Below are 20,393 nucleotides of genomic sequence, written 5' to 3'. Positions count from 1 at the left end.
CGTTCGATTTCCAATCCTGGCGTTAAAATCACCCATGTGCAGACCACTGTCCTTGTCCTTTAACAACTGCATCACTGAGTGCCTTATAAAAACCATCCATCTTATCTTGATCTGTCCCTTCACAATGCGAATATACTGACACAATCCTAATTTTCTTGCTAGACACTGTCAAATCTATCCACATCAGTCGTTCGATTACATACCTTATTGCAACTACGCTGGGTTCCATTTCTTTCCTGATGTAAAGCCCTACACCCCATTGTGCTATTCCTGCTTTGACTCCTGACAGGTAGACCTAGTATTCTCCCACTTCCTCTTCTTTCTCACCCCTTACCCGAATGTCACTAACAGCTAAAACGTCCAGTCCCATCTTACTTGCAGCCTCTGCCAGCTCTACCCTCTTCCCAGAGTAGCCCCCATTGATATTACAGCTCGCCATCTCATTATTATTTGTTTGCCAAGTCGTATCTTAGGGGTCCCTGGTTTGTCAGTTATAGGTGGGACTCCGTCACCTCCAAAGGTCCGAGGCATTTTGCTCTGATTGTTGCCAGCATCGTATTTAAAGTCCCAGGGAAGCAGGTTCCTAGCCTTACTTGCCCCGAGTCCCATTGGGGTTTACCCCTAACGGTTGAGGGACTAACCGTTGGATTTGGTAGTCTTTGCCGTATGAGCACAAAGGTGACCACGACTCAGAATATGTCCGAGGTGCCCAGCCTTATTCCAAAGTAACTGGTATCCCGACTGTCGGGACCACTTACTTGGCCACTCGTACGTTGCCTGTGCTTCATGAACTAGGACATGACTACAGGAACCCACATCATGAATCACTTTATTGCAGTAGCATATAAAAGATAATATCATATATTTCTGTTTAGTTTTCCCGAGATTAAAGTACAAACTTACATAACAAACTTAACAGGTAATTACACTTTGTGTCTGTAAAATATTTTTTGCTGATTTCAGCATGGTTTATAAGTTATTCCGTCTGAGAAACGTGGGTATGTGAAGCGTCTCCTCAATTGGCGAGTAATCAGACAACGTGCCATGCTTTGTAAGGTGTTCCTTTGAGTCTCCTTCTTGGTGATCTTGCAGTTTCCATAATCTTCAACTACTGGCGATTAACTAAACAACGTGCCATGGTTTTAAAATGTACCTTTGAAGGTATAGTTTTGTTCACTCTCATTCTATGTGAGGACGAACCATTTATTGCATCGTGGAATTTTTTTCTTTACTGATCTGCATTTCTAGTAGTTATTTGGTTGCTGCGAAATAAGGACAGAACGCTAATATTTGCTATATCCGCTTCTTTTATTCATAAGATAGAAGGTTTTATTGATTTCCCCTTGCAAGACTGTGTGAGGGCCATCTAGTCAACAGAATCAGCTCCTGGTTTAGTTTCACTGAAAATTAAAATATTTCCGGGATTTCTCTTATGTCGTTGATCTACTGCGGCACTGTTCTGCTGAGACTCCAGACGTAAGATTTTTTTCCTTTCACGGCATATAACTTACAGTTATCAAATTGTCTATGAAAGCAAATGATTAAACGTCTGTGGACTTCTAAGCCTTCGTTTCTCGTAGAATTTACTTTTTTTTTCTTTAGTTTCGGTATTACCACTGACGTAACCTTATTCTGCAATAGCTTTCGAACGAAGGAGCATTTGTCAAACCATATTTGTTCCAGTTCTTCCCATTGTCTTTGTTGGGGTATTTAATATACGACAGTAGAATGAACACTAGTTTACGTTGTTCGATCACGAAATTTGACTTCATAAATTGAGCATCTGTGGTGTATGACCCTGCAGAACCAAAAAGCCAAGATATTTACAAACTGAAATTTTCACTCTGCAGCTGAGTGTGTACTCATGCGAAACTTCCTGGCAGAGTAAAAACTGTGTGCCGGACCAACACGCCAGCTAGGGACCTACTTGTAGATCGAGTCTGTCCAGCACAAAGTTTTAATCTGCCAGCAGGTTACAAAATATTTTGACCCTGTATTGCCCTCTCTTTCAGGGAATTTACTAATTAAAGTAGCAACGTCCTCTGAATGGAATACATTGTTCACCACTTCCGTGGCTCTGCGTCTCTTGTCGGAAGCTTCCTACTACGTTTCAAAAATGCAGTGAAATGATGCCGAATTACCAATGTTGCCTCCATCCCCTTTGGTCCTTCTATCATAGAACCTCAAGGCTTTACGTACGTTTTAAAATCTATTGACTAGAAATGTGACCAAAGAAGTAGGATTTATGAAACTTTTGTATCACGAAGGAATATATAATTTTTGCTGCTGATGGTTGAATATAATATTTATTTGGATTTCACGAACACCTTTACTTGCTATATCTCTTTGTTTCGTGTTGGTGATAGGGCACCAAGATTTCGTCTCCTGTAACATTTCATCTTAAAATCCATTACCTTTGCACTGGAAAAGATGCTGAAGTCCCGCATAGCCTTCGACACGACGATCTCTCAATTATACACTCAACTAAAGCGGAAGCCATCTTGCGGATTCTTTGTGGAATCACAGTTCATCATGGAGAATGTTTTGTGCTGAACCACCAAATATTCCGAAATAATGGTTAAATCGTTTACAGAAACATGCCAGTTTACCTTCATAAGCTCTTCCATTGAGTGAATGTTTTCGTTCGTCCCTACGTGGAGTGCCTGGTCTGGACGCTATAGGTTTTCTACAGAAATCACGACTGATTTCAGATTTGTGCGCCGCTAGTACCATTTCTACAAGGACACGCTCAAATTACAGTACGAGTAACGTGCTTACATTCTGTCCTGGCGTCCGTTCCCACCCGCCACCCCTCTCCCCACGAAAAAAAGGTCACATGTCCCTAGTGTAAGTCGACAGTAGGGCAGCCATCTTTGAACTGTGGCGGAACAGCAGACTATCAAATTTTTGTAATTTGTGCAAACACAGACACAGCTGCTTAACAGAGAGTACAACTTTTATGAGTTTTATTACACTTTTAACATTACCATTAGACTACCACATGGATTCACAATCTGGGAATGTGATTTGTTATCAGCTGTACATTTCATCAGCATCTCACGGAAATTTGTGCCGGATCGCGGCTCTTGAACTCGGATTTGCCACTTACCGCGAACGGTCGTCTTAACTGCTTCGGCTATCAGTGCGTGCCTCCCAGACCGAACGAAACTTCCATGTGTCGATTGTTCTTATCCTGTATGCTCGCCGTTTGTGATACCTGCACAGGGAGAGACAATTTATTTTGTAATTATCGTGATACCGAAAACACACTGTCAAAATCATTATCATTAGAATCACCCTCATAATTTTAACACTGTTTCTTTTCTTTTTTTCTTCTTTCGCTAGTGCCTTTTTCCTGTAATGACGCAGGGTCGGCATGGTTAATCGGATTTGGCAAGGCTAATGGAAAGGGTGGCCAGATGCCCTTCCTGCCACCGCCCCGTATCTCCCCAGGACGGAAATAGTGTCCCCCAACTGTCTGCATCCAGTGTAATCCATGGAATAGTGCGAATATGTTCAGATGTCTGCGAGCCATGTAACTGATGGGGGACGTGGGGACCAGCCCGGTATTCACCTAGCGGGATGTGGAAAACCGCCTAAAAACCACATCCAGGCTGGCCAGCACACCGGCCTCCATCGTTACGCCACCGGGCGGATACAATCCGCTGCCGGCGCGCCTACCAGAGTCCAGGAAGCAGCGCATTAGCGCTCTCGGCTGACCTGGAGGGTCAAATTTAGCACTGTTTAGGGATCACATAATAAAATTTTCGTCTAGACATTTGAGTCTCATCTTTATCTGAGATAAGGATGGAAGCTAAAGAAGTGAATTAAAATTGGTGTCACGGTCGGGAACTTGAATACGGGTTCTCTGCTTATTACGCAGGAGTATTAAGCATTGCAATCCCGCGCCAGTATTACTAAAATTGCTGCACTGACTACCCAAGTCCAGTGGCCTATCTTACACAAAGTTCAGCTCATATCTTCAACTTACTTTCCCCTAGGTAGATGCTCACTATTGCCGATGCTTTATGGCATTGGAACAGCACCCCAGCTTTGGACGTAATGGGGAAATCCTGTACCTTACGCGTAGGTGATCTTATAGAATTTTCCTCGAGACATTGGAAGGTCTAACAGTACCACCACTTGGAAAGTAGGTTATAAGTCAGATTAATAATGTTGCTCACGCAGCATTTGTTCCCTTTATCGGGCAAGAACAAAGTTATTGACTGTGGATGGTATCGTTAGAATGGAAATAATGAAGTCACTGTAAAAAAGTCATTAATTTTGGCACTTATCTTGAATGGATTCCCACGTAGATTTCGTCGAAGTTGTTATGGCTCTTGTTGATTCTAGGGTGATTCAACTTTGACTGCTAGAAGGCCCAGATCGGTATTTTAGCAATATTTGAAGACCTAACAAATGCGTCTTTCAGGAAGTTCTTAATGATCAAACAATCCCAGATCAGAACAATGGTACGGTAGAAATAATTTTTTACTTGGTATTCACGATCCACATTTTTGTTAAACTTCTTGTAAATTCACATATGCTTCTTCTTAATTGTCACGTAATCAAGAAAACAGTTTTGTCTCAATCTTCATATATTTAATTTCTACTTTAACCAAACACAAGACTTGACTGTTCTTTTAGAAAGCGAAATAACAACTTAACTGAATGAGATTTTCACTCTGCAGCGGAGTGTGCGCTGATATGAAACTTCCTGGCAGATTAAAACTGTGTGCCCGACCGAGACTCGAACTCGGAAAGTAAGAGACGAGATACTGGCAGAAGTAAAGCTGTGAGGACCAGGCGTGAGTCGTGCTTCGGTAGCTCAGATGGTAGAGTACTTGCCCGCGAAAGGCAAAGGTCCCGAGTTTGAGTCTCGGTCGGGCACACAGTTTTAATCTGCCAGGAAGTTTGACAACTTAACTTCTGCAAAGTGTTACCAAGACTTCTCTCTGCGCATTCGCGCCAAAACGGTTACAATGAGTCAAAGATTATGACAGTCTCACAGTGATTGAATACACAAAAGAACCGTATCACTATAATATATCGATACATCTGAGTACCTATACATTAATGAAACCAAATGTGAATATTGTCACAAAAATATGTCTGTTACTTCGCAGGAAAGTGGTACGATATTACTGGTATCGAGAACTGTGGTTGGAGTGCCGTAATGATCACGTAAATAGAGAACCATTACAAAGGGGAAAATAATGTTCGTTATATTGCTGCGGTAGTGTAATTGTTAGCATTCCTCCCTCGCAAGCAAGGAGACCCGGATTCAATTGCCAGCCGTGGTACGAATATTGATTCATTTCTTTAGCATCCGTCATTAAAGTTTGTGGAGAAAATGAAAGGTTGCCAGGTCCAGACGATAGCCATTGCGCATTCAGTGATCTTTGAACTTGCCGGTTTGGTGCGCAGGGCGGCCGGACCAGGTGCACAACTGCTCGGTGCTGAACGTGTCCACGGACTCGCTGGCGGTGCGCTGCTCGGAGGGCTTCAACGGCGGCCTGCCGCAGTCCTTCCTGCTGGAGGTGCGCGAGGCCGAGTCGCAGGCGCTGCGCGCCAACCTGTCGGCGCCCGTCGCCGCCTTCGCCGTGTCCAGCCTGAGCCCGGGCGAGCGCTACCACGCCTGCGTCTACTCGTACAACCTGAAGGGCCGCAGCGAGCCCGTCGTCCTCACCGCCGCCACCATCCGCCTGCCCGAGCGGCAGCTCACCGCCAGCGTGCAAGGTGATCCACTCTCTGACGTCACACGGCAGACCAGACAAGTGTCTCGTAAATTATTCATTTCCTTCCGCTGCATTGGTTCTTCAGTAGAGTGTGTAATGAAGACCACAGTACACGTAAGACCATTCTTGGGACTTTCACCTTAAAATGTGCAGCGCAAATACGAGGTGCATTCAAGTTCTAAGGCTTCCGATTTCTTTTCTAATTAACTACTCACCCGAAATCGATGAAACTGGCGTTACTTCTCGACGTAATCGCCCTGCAGACGTACACATTTTTCACAACGCTGACGCCATGATTCCATGGCAGCGGCAAAGGCTTCTTTAGGAGTCTGTTTTGACCACTGGAAAATCGCTGAGGCAATAGCAGCACGGCTGGTGAATGTGCGGCCACGGAGACTGTCTTTCATTGCTGGAAAAAGCCAAAAGTCACTAGGAGCCAGGTCAGGTGAGTAGGGAGCATGAGGAATCACTTAAAAGTTGTTATCAACGAAGAAACTGTTACATAACGTTAGCTCGATGTGCGGGTGCGTTGTATTGGTGAAACAGCACATGCGCAGCCCTTCCCGGACGTTTTTGTTGCAGTGCAGGAAGGAATTTGTTCTTCAAAACATTTTCGTAGGATGCACCTGTTACCGTAGTGCCCTTTGGAACGCAATGGGTAAGGATTACGTCCTCGCTGTCCCAGAACATGGACACCATCATTTTTTCAGCACTGGCAGTTATCCGAAATTTTTTTGGTGGCGGTGAATCTGTGTGCTTCCATTGAGCTGACTGGCGCTTTGTTTCTGGATTGAAAAATGGCATCCAAGTCTCATCCATTGTCACAACTGAGAAAAGAAAGTCCCATTCATGCTGTCGTTGCGCGTCAACATTGCTTGGCAACATGCCACACGGGCAGCCATGTGGTCGTCTGTCAGGATTCGTAGCACTCACCTGGATGACACTTTTCGCATTTTCAGGTCGTCATGCAGGATTGTGTGCACAGAACCCACAGAAATGCCAACTCTGGAGGTGATCTGTTCAACAGTCATTCGGCGATCCCCCAAAACAATTCTCTCCACTTTCTCGATCATGTCGTCAGACCAGCTTGCGCGAGCCCGAGGTAGTTTCGGTTTGTTGTCACACGATGTTCTGCCTTCATTAAACTGTCGCACCCACGAACGCACTTTCGACACAGCCATAACTCCATCACCACATGTCTCCTTCAACTGTCGATGAATTTCAATTGGTTTCACACCACGCAAATTCAGAAAACGAATGATTGCACGCTGTTCTAGTAAGGAAAACGTCGCCATTTTAAGTATTTAAAACAGTTCTCATTCTCGCCTCTGGCGGTAAAATTCCATCTGCCGAACGGTGCTCCCATCTCTGGGACGTATTGACAATGAACGCGGCCTCATTTTAAAACAATGCGCATGTTTCTATCTCTTTCCAGTCCGGAGATAAAAAAATCGGAGGCCTTAGAACTTGAATGCACCTCGTACGTGAAGACTGTAGGACAGTTGGTCTTATCACTCATGGTACAAAGCCTGTAATAAGGGTCATACTAGCAAGGGAGCCTCCCCATCGACCGCCCTCCCCCCTCCCCCGCCACTCAGATCTACTGGTAAGATGGCCAAGGGGATAATCCGTCAAAAACTGAAAACAGATCAAGCAAGAAGAAGGCGTACTGAACTAGAAAAAATGTAGAGTAGAAGCTGTGAATGATCCAAGATTAACAGGTACAATATTGAGCACAGTGTGGTAACTATGGTGCTGTGGTTAAGTGGTCATGGTATTGGACTAAAAAGCGGGCGAGCCGGGTTCTAAAGCCCTCGTGCCACATACAGGGTGTTACAAAAAGGTACGGCCAAAGATTCAGGAAACATTCCTCACACACAAAGAAAGAAAATATGTTATGTGGACATGTGTCCGGAAACGCTTACTTTCCATGTTAGAGCTCATTTTATTACTTCTCTTCAAATCACATTAATCATGGAATGGAAACACACAGCAACAGAACGTACCAGCGTGACTTTAAACACTTTGTTACAGGAAATGTTCAAAATGTCCTCCGTTAGCGAGGATAAATGTATCAACCCTCCGTCGCATGGAATCCCTGATGGGCTTTTGCAGCCCTGGAGAATGGCGTATTGTATCACAGCCGTCCACAACACGAGCACGAAGAGTCTCTACATTTGGTACCGGGGTTGCGTAGACAAGAGCTTTCAAATGCCCCCATAAATGAAAGTCAAGAGGGTTGAGGTCAGGAGAGCGTGGAGGCCATGGAATTGGTCCGCCTCTACCAATCCATCGGGCACCGAATCTGTTGTTGACAAGCGTACGAACACTTCGACTGAAATATGCACGAGCTCCATCGTGCATGAACCACACGTTGTGTCGTACTTCTAAAGGCACATGTTCTAGCAGCACAGGTAGAGTATCCCGTATGAAATCATGATAACGTGTTCCATTGAGCGTAGGTGGAAGGACGTAGGGCCCAATCGAGACATCACCAACAATGCCTGCCCAAGCGTTCACAGAAAATCTGTGTTGATGACGTGATTGCACAATTGCGTGCGGATTCTCTTTAGCCCACACATGTTGATTGTGAAAATGTACAATTTGATCACGTTGCAATGAAGCCTCATCCGTAAAGAGAACATTTGCACTGAAATGAGGATTGACCCATTGTTGGATGAACCATTCGCAGAAGTGTACCTGTGGAGGCCAATCAGCTGCTGATAGTGCCTGCACACGCTGTACCTAGTACGGAAACAACTGGTTCTGCCGTAGCACTCTCCATAAAGTGACGTGGTCATCGTTACCTTGTGCAGCAGCAAGTTCTCTGACTCTGACATTAGGGTTATCGTCAACTGCACGAAGAATTCCCTCGTCCATTGCAGGTGTCCTCGTCGTTCTAGGTGGTCTTCCCCAGTCACGAGTTATAAGCTGGAATGTTCCGTGCTCCCTAAGACGCCGATCAATTGCTTCGAACGTCTTCCTGGCTGGACACCTTCGTTCTGGAAATCTGTCTCGATACAAACGTACCGCGCCACGGCTATTGCCCCGTGCTAATCCATACATCAAATGGGCATCTGCCAACTCCGCATTTCCAAACATTGCACTGACTGCAAAACCACGTTAGTGATGAACATTAACCTGTTGATGCTACGTACTGATGCGCTTGATGGTAGTACTGTAGAGCGATGAGTCGCACAAGCACCGAAGTCAACATTACCTTCCTTCAATTGGGCCAACTGGCGGTGAATCGAGGAAGTACAGTACATACTGACGATACTAAAATGAGCTCTAACATGGAAATTAACCGTTTCCGGACACATGTCCACATAACATCTTTTCTTTATTTGTGTGTGAGGAATGTTTCCTGAAAGTTTGGCCGTACCTTTTTGTAACACCCTATATATACGTTTACTTTCACAACTTTATGAACTGTCCGTCTGGTCATTGAAATGTTCGTCCTCTTTCTGCAGTCTTGGCAGTTGTCATATTGTACCTTGGTTACAGAATTTACGAGGGTAATCCCTAAAGTAAGGTCTCCTATTTTTTATAACTACATAGACCTGTTTATTTCTACAAGGGCTTACATCAGTTTACAGCTTAAAAATTAGCTACTTTTCGACTCACCATTTCTGTCGATGCATTTTCGTAGATGCTGTGGCAGTTTTTGTATGCCCATGTCATACCAACACATCGCCATGCTGTTCAGAAAGTAGTGAAACTCTTCTTCCACGTCGTCGTCGGAGCTGAATCGCTGGGACCACAATTAACGCTGACAGATACTGTGAGATTCTGAAAAAACCCAAACGGGCAATTCAGAACCGGAGAAGAGGAATGTTGAGCAAGGGCGTACACATTCTCCATGACAACACTCACCTACACATCGCTCGGCAAACCGTTGCTCTCCAGCAACCGTTTCAGTGGAACATTATCACCCAGCCACCCTACAGTCCTGACTTGGTGCCAGTAACTATCATCTGTTCCCTAGGTTAAAAAACATTTGGCCGGAAAGCGGTTCAGCTCCGACGACGTCGTGAAAGAAGAGGTTCATAACTTTCTGAACAGCATGGCGGCGAGCTGGTATGACATGGGGATACAAAGACTGCCACAGCGTCTACAAAAACGCATGGACAGATATGGTGATTATGTCACAAAATAGCTAAATGTTCAAGCTGTAAACTGATGTAAACCTTTGTAGAAATAAACAGGTCTATGTACTTATAAAAAAATAGAAGACCTTACTTTTGGGCTTACCCTCGTAAGTCATGTGTTAAGAATACGTTACCGTCGCAAGTAAATGTGATGAATAGTGAAAGCAGTCGAGATACCACACTGACGTCTCACAGAAATGAAAAAAACAAATAAACGGATGTGAACTATGGTACAACAAAGGACTTCAAGATTCAAATCTTCCAAAACGGAACGCAACTTCGAAAACTTTAAAAGCATATGTTTTCACAGATTCTGTAACTGTTGCATTGATTTATTGTAGCGTATGTGACAACCCAGTTTGTTCGGGTTATGTGACGGACTATTATGTTTTCATCATTTCCTTGGGAGTGATCACATTCACATTCGTACGAACACCGAAGCCGGGCAAAGTTCAAATGGCTCTGAGCACTATGGGACTTAACATCTGTGGTCATCAGTCCCCTAGAACTTAGAACTACTTAAACCTAACTAACCTAAGGACATCACTCACATCCATGCCCGAGGCAGGATTCGAACCTACGACCGTAGCACTCACGCGGTTCTGGACTAGGCGCCTAGAACCGCTCGGCCACCGCGGCCGGCCCGGGAAAAGTGGCATATCTCACGCACTCACCAGGCGTGCAAATTACGTCGTATGACACGAGTACTGTCACTAATACCACGTATGACACACCAGATGAATTTTGCGGAGCATTCGGTTCATTTGTCGCCTTGTCATCAAAAGTTTGCGGTTCCCATCTGAAAGTCACTCCCTTTCGCGTATTAGTATATAAGTTGTACAGAATCAACTTTCATTATCGGTTCCTTCCTTACAACTCGCTGCTGCAGAAGGGCGTTACATCACAACACAGACACAAATCTGAATACCGCGAACAGGGAAATAAAATTTTTAAAAAAGCGAAATAAAGTAAAATAATACGAGTCAGCATTGAAAAGGGCTCGCTTGCTTTGCGTTCCAACTCCATGACCATTTAACCACGACGCCGTGGCTTCTCTTTTCGCTCAATGTTGCACTTTTTAAGCTTGGATCGATCACTGTTCCTATTTTGCTTCTTTCTTTTTCACAGTTCAGTACACCTGCTTCCTGTTTTCATGCTTGATCTGTGTTCAGTTTTTGACGAGCTATCCCCTGGGTCCTCTTACCAGTAAAGCAATGGGGAGTTTCCCTTGTAAGGAGAGTTGATCAGAAAATCAAGGAAAGTATTGGGGAATACCAATTTGGGTTCAGAAAGGGTAAAGAAACAAGAGATGCTATCGGTTGTCTCAGGACGACAACAGAAACCATTATGGAACAAGGGTCTATATATTTGTTTTATCGACTAGAAGAAAGGTTTTCGATAGAGTTAAGTGGAGAATACGGCAGAAAATTTTACAGTATGTTGGTATAGATTAGACAGATGGTTAATAAAGGATGTGTACTCAAAGCAAAACGTGACACAGTAGGGAATAAGGACACAGAGGAGATGAGCATACGAAGGGGTGTATGGCAAGCATGCTCACTGACACCGTAGCTGTTTTTTTTTTTTTTTTGTCTTCGGTCTACTGACTGGTTTGATGCGGCCCGCCACAAATTCCTTTCCTGTGCTAACCTCTTCATCTCACAGTAGCACTTGCAACCTACGTGCTCAATTATTTGCTTGACGTATTCCAATCTCTGTCTTCCTCTACAGTTTTTGCCCTCTACAGCTCCCTCTAGTACCATGGAAGTCATTCCCTCATGTCTTAGCAGATTTCCTATCATTCTGTCCCTTCTCCTTATCGGTGTTTTCCACATATTCCTTTCCTCTCCGATTCTGCGTAGAACCTCTTCATTCCTTACCTTATCAGTCCACCTAATTGTCAACATTCGTCTATAGCACACATCTCAAATGCTTCGATTCTCTTCTGTTCCGGTTTTCCCACAGCCCATGTTTCACTACCATACAATGCTGTACTCCAGACGTACATCCTCAGAAATTTCTTCCTCAAACTAAGGCCGGTATTTGATATTAGTAGACTTCTCTTGGCCAGAAATGCCTTTTTTTGCCATAGCGAGCCTGCTTTTGATGTCCTCCTTGCTCCGTCCGTCATTGGTTATTTTACTGCCTAGGTAGCAGAATTCCTTAACTTCATTGACTTCGTGACCATCAATCCTGATGTTAAGTTTCTCGCTGTTCCCATTTCTACTATTTCTCATTACCTTCGTCTTTCTCCGATTTACTCTCAAACCATACTGTGTACTCATTAGACTGTTCATTGCGTTCAGCAGATCATTTAATTCTTCTTCACTTCCACTCAGGATAGCAATGTCATTAGCGAATCGTATCATTGGTATCCTTTCACCTTGTATTTTAATTCCACTCCTGAACGTTTCTTTTCTTTCCATCATTGCTTCCTCGATGTACAGATTGAAGAGTAGGGGCGAAAGGCTACAGCCTTATCTTACACCCTTCTTAATAAAGGCACTTCGTTCTTGATCGTCCACTCTTATTATTCCCTCTTGGTTGTTGTACATATTGTGTATGACCCGTCTCTCCCTATAGCTTACCCCTACTTCTTTCAGAATCTCGAACAGCTTGCACCATTTTATATTGTCGAACGCTTTTTCCAGGTCGACAAATCCTATGAAAGTGTCTTGATTTTTCTTTAGCCTTGCTTCCAGTATTAACCGTAACGTCAGAATTGCCTCTCTCGTCCTTTTACTTTTCCTAAAGCCAAACTGATCGTCACCTAGCGCATTCTCAATTTCCTTTCCATTCTTCTGTATATTATTCTTGTAAGCAGCTTCGATGCATGAGCTGTTAAGCTGATTGTGCGATAATTCTCGCACTTGTCAGCTCTTGCCGTCTTCGGAATTGTGTGGATGATGCTTTTCCGAAAGTCAGATGGTATATCGCCAGACTCAGATATTCTATACACCAACGTGAATAGTCGTTTTGTTGCCACTTCCCCCAATGATTTTTGAAATTCTGTTGGAATGTTATCTATCCCTTCTGCCTTATTTGACCGTAAGTCCTTCAAAGCTCTTTTGAATTCCGATTCATTATATATTGAGAAGAAATGATAGTTAAGACTGTCGACAAAGCAAGAAGCATTGTAAGTATGAGGATGCTCGAGCACTGCTGGCGGAATCAGAAAAGAAGGTACAGAATATGTGGAAGAGTACTGCTGAAGGAGCAAGGAATGAGAACAAGGGTATCGTCAGGAGTGCAATTATTCTTTATATTCGAAAGTGATTTGGCGGACACGGTGGGCAGCAACCTGCGATTATTGGCGGATGCTGCAGTGGAGAGACGTTAGGTGTAGAAGTTGGGTGTCCGTAGGACGACACGACTTACTTGTTAGACCAAATTTTTAGTTGGTGTGATGAATGGCAATTAGCTATAAACGTAGAAGAAAGTTTATGCGGATGAGTAGGAAGATCAAACCTGTGTTGTTCGGATAAAGCATTAGTAGTGTCTTGCTTCTCACATTCTCATCATTTAAATATCTGGGCGTAATGTTGCAAACCTATGTTAAATCAAACGAGCATGTGAGGATTTCGGTAGGGAAGGCGAATGGTCGACTTCAGCTTGTTGGGAGGACACTAGGAAAGTGTGGTTCGCCTATAAAAGAGACCGCACATAGCACGCTAGTGCGACATATCCTTGTGAATTGCTCGATTATTTGGGATCCTACCAGGTCGGATTAAAGGAAAACATGGAAACAATTTGTTGTGGGTTGGCAGGAGAGCCAACACCGGCACGAGAGGAAGCCGAAAGGCACGCGTTTTAGCTCACGCAGGCTGGCGTGAGGTCTGGAACAGGACAAGGAAATTAGACTTTAGCAAAAAACGTACGTAGCTGCTAGAATACTTAACTTTAATCCATAAATGGTGAACATCGCTCTTGACGGTACATGTTTTACAGTATCAATAATAACTGGTAATGGCGCCTTGATAGGTCGTAGCAAATGACATAGCTGAAGGCTATGCTAACTATCGTCTCGGCAAATGAGAGCGTTTTTTGTCAGTGAACCATCGCTAGCAAAGTCGGTTGTACCACTGGGGCGAGTGCTGGGAAGTCTCTCTAGAACTGCCGTGTGGCGGCGCTCGGTCTGCAATCACAGATAGTGGCGACACGCGGGTCCGACGTATACTAACGGACCGCGGCCGATGTAAAGGCTACCACCTAGCAAGTGTGGTGTTTGGCTGTGACACCACACAATTCAGACGCGGGCTGCTAAATTTGTTACTGGCGGGTTCGAACAACTCGCTAGTGTTACGGACATGCTTTGGGAACTCGGAATCTGTGGAGGGAAGCCGACTTTCTTTTCGAGGAAAACCACTGAGAAAATTTAGAGAACCGCTGTTTGAAGCTGACTGCAGAACGATTCCACGGCCGCCAACGTACATTGCCCGTAAAAAACACGAAGATACGAGGTGTTAGAAGTTACACGGAGTAGTTTAGAAGGTCATTTTTCCCTAGCTCTCTTTGCGAGGGAACAAGGGTGCCCTCAGCCATGAGCCGTACGGTGGATTGCGGTGTATCTATGTAGATTTAGACGTAGACGTAGATGTAGATGAATGAAGATAAATATAGGACAGAAATAAGAGAATAAGCAAGGAGGAAGCTCCACTTCACATATTCTGAGACGGAAAAAGACAGCACAAGTAAAATCCTTTCAGTACGTGGGAAGTTTCATGACACAGATGTATGTGGAAAGGGAGCATTTGAAGGGCTGAAGCAGTTACAAACGTCTACAAGAATTCCAATGCAGCAGAGGAAAAGATTTGCTAAATCTTATGTTATGAGTTTTGTGTTACAGTTTTGTGGACAGTTAAAAAGCAAGAAGAAAAATAATAAGAAATTTTTAAAATGTGGCTACGGAGGACAAAGCTTAATGTGAAGTGAACAGACTGAAGTGGACTGACAGACTTAAGAGTGAAGAAGAAAACGGAGTAAGAGAAAGATTTTGGGAAGTGATCAGAGAGAGGAAAAAAAATATTGTGTGAGATATATACTGCGTAGAAAATACCTGCAACATAAAATTATAGAGGGAAAAATGGAAGGAATAAGAAGAAGAGGTAGGATGAGAATTGGAATAATGGACTTCATTTTAGGGGGACAAACATACAAACACGACGACGCTTATATCACGACGCAGTGGATAACCGCCTGCTGAAATCTCTCATAAGACAGATACACAAAAGAAGAGGAAGTACACCTGAAGTAGCATTTTTGAGTCATTCTCTTCGATGGTCATGTTCATGCAGGCGTGGATGCAAGGGGGGGGACCTGTCTGGGATTCATGACTCCCCCTCCACCGTACATCAGTTTACCGGACGTTGGTTTCGGAAGTAGACTCGCTTATTTATTTTCCAGTGGACTCTGCTAGTCATCCTATGTACCCCACATAAACAGCCAGAGGGCGGGAACATACCGAACAATGCTCTGCTTCCGCCACGCCAACCACACAGACGATGCAAAGTAGGGCAGTCCTCTGTGGGCCATACCAGCACTACAGCCTTAACAGAACGTCGTCTCACCATTTATTTACCCCAGATGCACAAGCAATACAAATGACACTCATATTATAACTAAGTGTGTGAAAAGTGGCAAGAAATCCTAGACATTACAAGAGGTAACAAAGAATACTTTCCAGTTGCTTGCGTAAGGCCTAGGCCACGTCGATTGGTGTGCAGCCTTAAGGCTCGTAGAGAATATCCAAGCCAAAACAGGAGTTCATTTGCAAGTTAGCTGTTCCTCGTGTTAACAGACAGGAAGCCGATGGATGTTGAGTAAAGCAATAGAAAGGAAAGAAAATCCAGATAAGGAAACACGCTATAAATCTGACTTCTCGGATATGAACGGAAATAACTGAAAGAAACAGTGGTCCCCTGCCTTACATGCTTCCATAGCCGTAGTTTGCAAACGTGTGTCCACAGTCGTAGTGCTACGGGAAATAGCGAAGTCAATGAATGCACACTTGAATTTTATACTGTGCGTATTAACACGAAGTCAGAGTTGAGAGCGTGGAAATGGAAAAAAGAACACATTGACACCGGTGTGTCAGACCCACCATACTTGCTCCGGACACTGCGAGAGGGCTGTACAAGCAATGATCACACGCACGGCACAGCGGACTCGCCAGGAACCGCGGTGTTGGCCGTCGAATGGCGCTAGCTGCGCAGCATTTGTGCACCGCCGCCGTCAGTGTCAGCCAGTTTGCCGTGGCATACGGAGCTCCATCGCAGTCTTTAACACTGGTAGCATGCCGCGACAGCGTGGACGTGAACCGTATGTGCAGTTGACGGACTTTGAGCGAGGGCGTATAGTGGGCATGCGGGAGGCCGGGTGGACGTACCGCCGAATTGCTCAACACGTGGGGCGTGAGGTCTCCACAGTACATCGATGTTGTCGCCAGTGGTCGGCGGAAGGTGCACGTGCCCGTCGACCTGGGACCGGACCACAGCGACGCACGGATGCACGCCAAGACCGTAGGATCCTACGCAGTGCCGTAGGGGACCGCACCGACACTTCCCAGCAAATTAGGGACACTGTTGCTCCTGGGGTATCGGCGAGGACCATTCGCAACCGTCTCCATGAAGCTGGGCTACGGTCCCGCACACCGTTAGGCCGTCTTCCGCTCACGCCCCAACATCGTGCAGCCCGCCTCCAGTGGTGTCGCGACAGGCGTGAATGAAGGGACGAATGGAGACGTGTCGTCTTCAGCGATGAGAGTCGCTTCTGCCTTGGTGCCAATGATGGTCGTATGCGTGTTTGGCGCCGTGCAGGTGAGCGCCACAATCAGGACTGCATACGACCGAGGCACACAGGGCCAACACCCGGCATCATGGTGTGGGGAGCGATCTCCTACACTGGCCGTACACCACTGGTGATCGTCGAGGGGACACTGAATAGTGCACGGTACATCCAAACCGTCATCGAACCCATCGTTCTACCATTCCTAGACCGGCAAGGGAACTTGCCGTTCCAACAGGACAATGCACGTCCGCATGTATCCCGTGCCACCCAACGTGCTCTAGAAGGTGTAAGTCAACTACCCTGGCCAGCAAGATCTCCGGATCTGTCCCCCATTGAGCATGTTTGGGACTGGATGAAGCGTCGTCTCACGCGGTCTGCACGTCCAGCACGAACGCTGGTCCAACTGAGGCGCCAGGTGGAAATGGCATGGCAAGCCGTTCCACGGGACTACATCCAGCATCTCTACGATCGTCTCCATGGGAGAATAGCAGCCTGCATTGCTGCGAAAGGTGGATATACACTGTACTAGTGCCGACATTGTGCATGCTCTGTTGCCTGTGTCTATGTGCCTGTGGTTCTGTCAGTGTGATCATGTGATGTATCTGACCCCAGGAATGTGTCAATAAAGTTTCCCCTTCCTGGGACAATGAATTCACGGTGTTCTTATTTCAATTTCCAGGAGTGTAGTACCACACCTCAAACACCTCCTTTCTTTTCCTGCTTTTTAATATTCCATGATCTACTTCCACACACTGCCTTGTTACAGGCGTATATTCTCAGAATTCTGTTCGTCAAATTAAGTCCTCTGTTTCGTACTAGTGAATTTCTCTTAGCGAGAGAGATCCTCTTGCCCTTTCGCAATCGCCTTCTTGCATACCACTTGCTTAGTCCGTCATGCGCTGTTGTCCTTCTACGGTATCAACATTGTTTGCCTTCATGTACTTTGTGCTCCCTAGTTTTGCTGTTTAACGCTCATATTATTTCTTCTACGCGTAATTACGTAAGCCTCTGAATTAGCTTGGACTCCATTAGATAATATTAAACACGATTCTTGTTCGTTGATCCATAATATGTAGTAGAAAATATCGTAAAACAAGAATCAATAAAACATGCTTACAAGAGAGAATAGACGTGATACTGTCTCTTGAACAGTAAAGTCGTTCCATTGGATGTGTATAGGTCAATAAACCTTACACAAATTTTCGTTTGGGAGGGATCGAAAAATCATGTAAATCTACACCACATTTTAGAGCATATGATAATTCTCAGCCTACTGTAGGTGAGGTTCATGAAAGGGAAAATATGTTTACAATAATTATTTACAGTGATCTTTTGTCGCACTGAAGATGGACAAAACTCGGAGTACACGTAACAATCACATTATTTTGTATTAGTAATAATATATACGAGGGCTATTCGGAAAGGAGTGTCCAGTCGGCTGCGAAATGGAAACTACAGTGAGAATCTGATGAAGCTTTTCACAAATGTGTTGGGCGGCGACTCTAGCATGCCCATCGACAGCATCACTTCGCTCTTCCCAGATCTCATCCTGCAGTGATCACTCAAAGAGCCTAAGAATAACATCTCCCGTCATTTACGAGGTCCTGATGAGAGATTTTGCTTAATTTAATGCAGCCCACCATCATATTAGATGTTTCAAGAAAGTCTGCAAAGATGTCATTCATTATTTAAATCATGTCATGCGATTCCTTCTTCATGACAATTCTCAGCCGTACTCTGCAGAGGCACCGAAGATGATCCTGGAGCCTTTTCGAAAACGAGTGTTTGATCACCCGCAATACGCTCTAAAAGTGCCTGCCTCTGAGTTTCATCTTCGTTCACGTGAACCTCTGGCTATCGAGACATTTTGGCCCAGACGACGAGCTTTAGTCCAGCGCAGAGAACTGGTGAAAAGCACGAGCGGCTGCATTCTATGACGAGGGTGCAGCGCTACGACATATGTCTAAGTCGGAGCACTGACTATGTAGAGATGTAGTTGGAAGGCATACCTAACTGGTTTAAGCAAAACAATTTTTATTTGCGCTGTAGTTTCCATTTCGAGACCGATAGAATTCTACTTCCCGGATAGCCCCTGTACACAAATCGATTCTACTAAGATGGTTCAAATGGCTCTGAGCACTATGGGACTTAACTTCTAAGGTCATCAGTCCCCTAGAACTTAGAACTACTTAAACCTAACTAACCTAAGGACATCACACACATCCATGCCCGAGGCAGGATTCGAACCTGCGACCGTAGCGGCCGCGCGGGTCCAGACTGTAGCGCCTTTAACCGCTTGGCCACCGCGGCCGGCGATTCTACTAAGAAATTCGTAAATAGAATACAAAGAGATGGTGAGAAATTCTGAAGTCTCTTCTGAAATTTTTACTAGTTTTTACCGTTACTGACACGTTGTTCAAAATTTATATCCTGGACACCCTCCAGGTGGTAAATAAATTACTTTAAATCTTCTTGAAAATTTTTCTTATTTCTAGTATCCATTACATAGTTCCGAGTTACGGTTTGAAAAATAAATATTATTTATGACAAATTTCACGAAGGAATAAATTTATTGGAAAGCAGTAATTAGTATATCTAATAACTTGAACAGGTATCTGCAGAACACTCTTGTCTTCACATCACAAATAAATCTCATAGCATACTTCTGGACTCGGAAAAACTTTCTCTTGGTTTACTGATCTACCGAAATACGTGTTCCTGTATAACACTATGGAAAGAAAATAAGCAAATTAAGCTAGCGTATTTACATTTGTAGCACCTAGATCTGACAGCATACGCATTGCAAACGAAGACATGGTTTAGTCTCAACCCATACTTCCAGATATTTGTACTGTTAATTCCATTCAACAGGACCTTCTTCATTTTCACAGATAGCAGCAATGTCATCAGCGAATCTCATAATAGATATCCCTTCTAAAAGGATTGTAATTCCACTCCTGAACCTTTTATTTCCTTTACTGGTTTTTCGAGGTACAGTTAGGATTACAGTGGTGCAAGGCACTTTCCTTGGCTTACGCGCAGTTTAATCCAAGCGGTTCTCCTCTGTTCCTCCTTTGTTGTTGTTCTCTCTTGGTTTTCGTACAAACTAATTAATCGAAACTTTACGAATGCTTCTGACAGCAAAACTGACTGCCACCAGACGGCGTTGCGAGCACGAGACATTGAGAACAGACTTAGGGCAAAATGTATTCTTCTACTTAAACATATATATTTCCAAAAATGTTACAGTTAAACGTAAAACTTGAGACTATTGTGTATGATGTAATGCTTGATATTATGAGCAGTTCTTGTTTGAAAATGCACATTGACATATATTTTTTAAGGATGTGAATTTTTAAATTACCATTGTTTCTATTGTGTATCTTTTCTCGTAAACTAATCATGCAAGAAAAGTAGAATTTCACAGTTTACATCAGCATAAGAGGCTAATAAAACGTGTGGAACAGATTTTTGTTGAAGTTCATAGTTGCATTTAAATTAATTTTTCAGTTTTGTGCTACCTGAGACTGCTCTTTTTCCTAAAATTGTAAAGGAGAACTTTTCTCAGAGAAAATATAACGGAAAAGTGCTGAACAGGATTATTAATATTTCTAACAACTACGCCAAATTTCACGATGTTAGCTTTTGTAGCTCGTGAGAAAAGGTATATTATAGCTCAAAAAAGTCAGTTTATGGCAAGTCCCAATTTAATGTTTTA

The 20,393-nt window shown here is 44.2% G+C and overlaps 1 protein-coding gene across 1 annotated transcript in view; it reads left to right on the top strand.

The window, feature by feature from the left end:
• Nucleotides 1-20,393, top strand: part of LOC126188388 (hemicentin-2-like) — a 761,121-nt gene that overhangs the window by 620,265 nt on the left and 120,463 nt on the right. The window contains exon 11 of the mRNA XM_049929988.1: nucleotides 5,428-5,739. Coding sequence (XP_049785945.1) covers nucleotides 5,428-5,739 — 312 coding nt within the window. The remainder of the gene's footprint in view (nucleotides 1-5,427; nucleotides 5,740-20,393) is intronic.

This window comes from Schistocerca cancellata, chromosome 5, assembly GCF_023864275.1.
Source record: "Schistocerca cancellata isolate TAMUIC-IGC-003103 chromosome 5, iqSchCanc2.1, whole genome shotgun sequence".
Lineage (NCBI taxonomy): Eukaryota > Metazoa > Arthropoda > Insecta > Orthoptera > Acrididae > Schistocerca > Schistocerca cancellata.
This window is presented reverse-complemented; position numbering and strand designations above follow the sequence as displayed.